Below are 5,637 nucleotides of genomic sequence, written 5' to 3'. Positions count from 1 at the left end.
GATGTAATCCATGTACAGGAAGTGGCTGATAGTGGCCCTATTTATGAATCGGTATCCATAGCCAGTGTTGTTCATCATTTGGCTGAGTGGGTTCAGGCCTATACAGAACAGCAAGAGTTACAGAGCATCTAATTGGTATATTCCACATGTGATGGAGAGTTTTGCAATTGGCTTAAAGTTGGCCTCAAGTGTGGTTTTTTCCACAGCCCCAAGGAGTTTTCAGTGAACGTTCTCAGAGCGCTGTTGATCTTGTACACCTTAATTCATTCTATGATCCATGTGTGTTACATTGTGTCATACTGTAGGAGTTCTTGTAATAAACCCAGGCTCTGCACAGGCCTGTTTGGTTATCACCGCTGTTCAATAATGAAAAATGTTAGAGGATCAATAATGATTAGAGCTCACTATGTTTTCATTCTATATTAAAACATAATCTTCTGGCTTTTAAAAAACTGTGGAGTTTAACCTCATCGTATAAATGTATACATTTTCCATATGCTGACAGTCATCTGCAGAAACGATCCCAAGTTAAACGTAATATCTGCCTTCCAGAAAACCTCTTTATTAGCATTTCTAAAAGGTCGATGCTTTGCTCCAATCTGCTGCAGGATCAATAAACGGTGCTTGATGCCGTCCACATTACACTGGGTTTAACTAAATGCACCGCTACAGTTTCTAAAAGTGTTTGTCAGATGAGGTTCACAAAAGATATAAGAGACATTAACAGAGATCTAAATGTTTGATGACAGAAAAACTGATCAGTCATCTGCTAATAAACAATAAAATGAGAGAATCAACACAATAAATAACTTAAACTGATCATAAAAAATATTTCTTTGATTAATGAGCAAGATTTAACTATTCTTGTTATCTTTTATAAATCTTCTCATCCTCATTGATTTGTTTGTGTCAGAGTCAGAGAGCCGTGTCTTTAACAGTCAGAGGTTTTTGTACGACGGCTCCATCAGTTTGTATCACTGTGGTACACGTTCGGTGGAGGAACCAGACTGACTGTTAACTGTAAGTACAACTAATCTAATTTAAATCAATCTTCTCTGCAATTTTATGTTTTAATTTTTTTACTTTGATGGGAAACTCATTTATTTTTTAATTTAGTTAATTAAAAAATGTTATAATAATTTAGTCAGTAGTAAATTAAGCTGCTAGTTTTATTTATTTCTTGTTTGTTTTTGAAAGAAGAAGCATTGAAAAAGCTTTGAATTTTGTCTCATGAAAAATGTTTCATTTACTTTTGGAAGCAGAGTGCGATATATGTAAACCCATAATATCAATGTCACTGTGAGTGCTTTCCTTGGCTCATATTTTCTCTGAGTCGTTGATAACAGCTTTTGAACTAAGAATGTCTGAACTGTCCCTTTTTTGTAAACATTGACGATACGGAAATAAAAAATCATTGTGAAAATTAGTTTAGTGAGAGACATTTAGGTAAAAGCACAGCTTGTTAAAGCAACAATAAAACAAGGAAAGTTTAATTTCACATCAATCAGAAATTTTAAGAAGAAATGTCAGTTGTAATATGCGGTACTGAAACCTGTCTGTTGCTCTGGTTGAGCAGTGATGCAGATGTGTTTCCATAGTAACAAAGTAGCAGGCAGGAAATGAACTTCAAGGACTTTTATCTGGACTCTTCAATATGTTTTTTTTTCTCTATAGTGGAAAATGCCCGTCCCACCCTGACAGTGCTGCCCCCCTCCAGTGAGGAGCTGCAGCAGGGGAAGGCCACCCTCATGTGTCTGGCCAACAAGGGCTTCCCCTCAGACTGGAGTCTGTCCTGGAAGGTGGACGGCAGCAGCAGCAGCAGCTGGGAGGAGAACAAGAGCCGAGGAGTGCTGCAGAAGGACGGCCTCTACAGCTGGAGCAGCACCCTAAGGCTCCCTGCAGACCAGTGGAGGAAGGTGGGCTCTGTGACCTGTGAGGCCACCCAGGGCTCCCAGTCTGCAGTTACAGAGACACTGAGGAGAGACCAGTGTTTCCAGTGACAACCTGACTTGTTCTTTTTTTTCAATCTGCTACTTTTTAAAGTGTTTTACAGCCAAGTGTATTGTATGCAAAATGTGTATGAGATTCCAATTACTTAACCTTCTATTTCTTCTCAAACTTCTCAATTTGTTCAACATAATAAAAAAATAAACCATCACATCTGTTGTATGTGGAGGCAATAAAGGTTGAAATTAGCAACAAATCGCCATTTTGTATTTGTGACAAGACATTTTCATAGCTTTGCTCAATTTATTTCAACGTGGAACATCAGGTTTTGGTCATATAAGAACTTAGAGAGGATTCTTCTTCTTTATGCCTTGAAGTCCCATTAGGGTTGAAACTAAATGTCAACAAAATGGCCGGAAAAAGGTTCAAGATTTTTTTAGATTATGGTTTCTATCTTCAAGTATTTTAATTTGTTAACAAATTAATTAGACAACTATATATATAGAATAGAACAGAAAAGAATAGAATAGAACAGAATACAAAATCCCTTTATTGTCCCGCAATGGGGAAATTCTGGTGTTTACAGCAGCAAAAAGATTATATTAAAAGAAGTCTATATATAGATAAAGAAAAAATGTTGCTTAATTTTTTTAAGACATATTCTACATATTACTGCCGTTACTCAATATTTAATGAAAACAAATCAAAATACAAGATGCTGTAAAAAAACGTTATAAGCAGGTAACTCTTTGACAAAAAGTAAAAATAATTTGATGAATTATAAAAGTAAAATTGACTGAAAGCCTGTTTAGTGATGATGTCATGAAATTAATCAAAGTATTTTTTTCTGGTTATATTTTTTTTCAGACAATCTTTCCTTTCAAAACTGTGCCTCATTTTTTTGTCATCTTAATTGAAAGCAAATTCACTGAGATACTCAGGGTCTGTTCAACCACAGATTATTCATCTTTATCTGTGTCAGAGGTAGTTAGTATTGGAAAGACTTTTATAATGAATCAAATATTTGATCCTTTAAGAAATCCAGGTAAAAAATATTTACTTTTTTTCTTTCTACAGTATCATAGTTTTTAAATGTAATCTGATATCTAAATAAAATAGGTTTCAAACCACATCTTTATAAACAAAACAATAAAAAAATGCTGTGTTTTCATGCGTTTGCTTTCTGTTGGCATTACCAGTCATCAACTGTGTTTCCATTCAGTCTAGATTAGTTAATTTATTGATTGTTTTCTATTGTTGTTCAAAATATCTGCCATGACTGAATCTTCAGCTTGAACTTCAGTGGTGTTCAGAGTTTGATCTACTGCATCTGAAATAATGTAGAGTCCATTAAACTCTTTCTAATTTATTTAATGAGCAATTAGAGAGTCTATTCTGCTTTATACTCTAACTAAACTGTTTTTATATTAAATATTTAGTCCAATTAAAGTTTTTTTCATTTAAATTCCTCTTGGAGCCATCTTTTATCTGAACCAGAATTAGAGGCTTAAACAAAAGTTTTACTCTTCAAAGAATCTCTGTTCAGGCAGGAGAGTTAAATCTGCATCGAGTTATCAACAATGTTTTCTCCCATTTGTTCCTGAATGTTTGCATTTTAATCTAATCTGACATTAAATTTGATCTCAAAGCTCACCAAATGACCAGAAATACATTCATGTGTGCACAATACATGTTAATATGATTTTGAGCAAAGATATTTAGATAAAATTATAGTTACTCTGTGTGTGTTTAGTGATCTGTGTCAGAGTCTGCTGTGACATTCAGCTGGAGTTTCTGTTCAGTCTGACTGAGGGAGGTTTTTGTACGACTGTTTCTCACTGTGTGAACAAATTCTTACTGTTGATGTAGTGAAAACTCTGACAGTAGTAAACTGCAGCATCTTCAGCCTGAACTCCACTGATGGTCAGAGTGAAGTCAGAGTTTGATCCACTGCCTGTAAAACGACTTGGAGTCCCTGATTCTCGAGAGCTAGCACGATAAATGAGCAGCTTAGGAGTTTGTCCATCTTTCTGTTGATACCAGGCTAAATAGTTAGAGCTATAGACATTCTGACTGGTTCTACAGNCTGCTACTTTTTAAAGTGTTTTACAGCCATGTTTATTGTCTGTAAAATGTGTATCAGATTTTATTCTTGAACCTTCTATTTCTTCTCATGATCCTCAATTTTTTTCAACATAATAAAAAACATAAACCATCACATTTGTTGTATGTTGAGTCAATAAAGTTTTAAATTTGGTATTCATGAAAATACATTTTCATACAGTTTGCTCAATTTAGCTCAACATGGTTTAACATGGACGATTTGGCCTTGGTCATTTTTAGAAATTAGAGAGGATTCTTCTTCCTTATGCCATAAAGTATGGAGGACCAATGCTGCCATAATTAAAAATAAATACAGAAATAAATAAATGCTCCAAAAATAAATAAGCATACAATTAATTGCTCCCCAAAAATACAATAAATGAATAAATGTAGGTAAATTATACAGTGCGGCATAAATATATATCTGTTTTCAGTAGCTTCTTTGTTCATTTGCTTTTGTAATAATTACCTTAGGAGGTAATTCCTGCTTTTCAGGTAATAATAATTAATAATAATTGACACCAAGCTTATAGAAAGACAATGATTGTGCCCTCTTGGCCCAAGGCAGGAAGCAGTTTTAAATTCTTGCCGGTGCTACATAAAAAAAATATTTTGTTCATTAATGTTGTTACACCCTCCATGCCTTTTTAAACATTCATTCGATTTTTTTTTTTTTCAGGGGATACAGACCAATAAATTAATCTATATAACAGCTACTGTAAATGAGAGATACGGCTCTCGGACTTAACAATCCTCTTCACAAAAGGATAAGTTTAAAAAAACAAAAACAGTGGCTCAATATAAATCCATCATAAATTAGTTGTCTTTAAATAATTTCTTGTGTGGATTCTCTCTTTTTATTCTATTTACTACTAGATGATTGATCAGTTTTTCTGTCATAGAGCATTTAGAACTCTGTTAGTGTTCCTCTTTGTCTGGGAGGTTTTTGTACAACGTTGTTTCACTGTGTGAACGGGTAGTAGTAATGAACTCCTGCATCTTCGGCCTCAACTCCACTAATTGTTAAAATGAAAGCAGTTCTACATCCAATTCCACTAAAACGACCTGCAATTCCAAACTGATGAGATGAAGCTCTATAGATTAAAAGTTTAGGAGACTCTCCATCCTTCTGGAGGTACCAGTTGAGGTAGCTGCCAACACTGGAGTTGGTTTTACATCTGATGGAGACAGTCTGTCCTAAAACAACAGACCGAGATCCTGGAGTCTGAGTCAATATGGTGTCGCCTGATGAACCTGGAAAATAAATTAAAGGAATAACAAAAATGAGAAAGATTGCTTTTGGAGAAAGACAATAACAATAGTGCAAAAAGATGATCTGTTCTTAAAGAATGTAGAATTTAATAAAAATCTTTAAAATTAAGTCATTATAATGTTTTATCCTGAGTTGATGTTTTCAGCAGAGAGTCTGACCCTGACACATATGCAAACACACAGAGTCAGTCACATGGAGTCATCATGTTTCCTCCTGAACACTGACGGGTTGCTGTCTATACATCAATTACCATGCAGTGAAATGATCTGCAGCTTGTAAATTAATAGCTTTTTTTTTTTTTTTTTTTTTTTTTT

The 5,637-nt window shown here is 34.5% G+C and overlaps 1 gene segment (V, D, J or C); it reads left to right on the top strand.

Moving 5' to 3' along the window:
- Positions 1-2,000, top strand: part of LOC107080708 — a 3,246-nt gene extending 1,246 nt beyond the window's left edge. The window contains 2 exon segments of the C gene segment in view: positions 969-1,020; positions 1,675-2,000. Coding sequence covers positions 969-1,020; positions 1,675-2,000 — 378 coding nt within the window.
- The last annotated feature ends 3,637 nt before the right edge of the window (positions 2,001-5,637 follow it).

The sequence above is a fragment of the Cyprinodon variegatus genome, unplaced genomic scaffold (genome assembly GCF_000732505.1).
Source record: "Cyprinodon variegatus isolate N-32 unplaced genomic scaffold, C_variegatus-1.0 Scaffold2242, whole genome shotgun sequence".
Lineage (NCBI taxonomy): Eukaryota > Metazoa > Chordata > Actinopteri > Cyprinodontiformes > Cyprinodontidae > Cyprinodon > Cyprinodon variegatus.
This window is presented reverse-complemented; position numbering and strand designations above follow the sequence as displayed.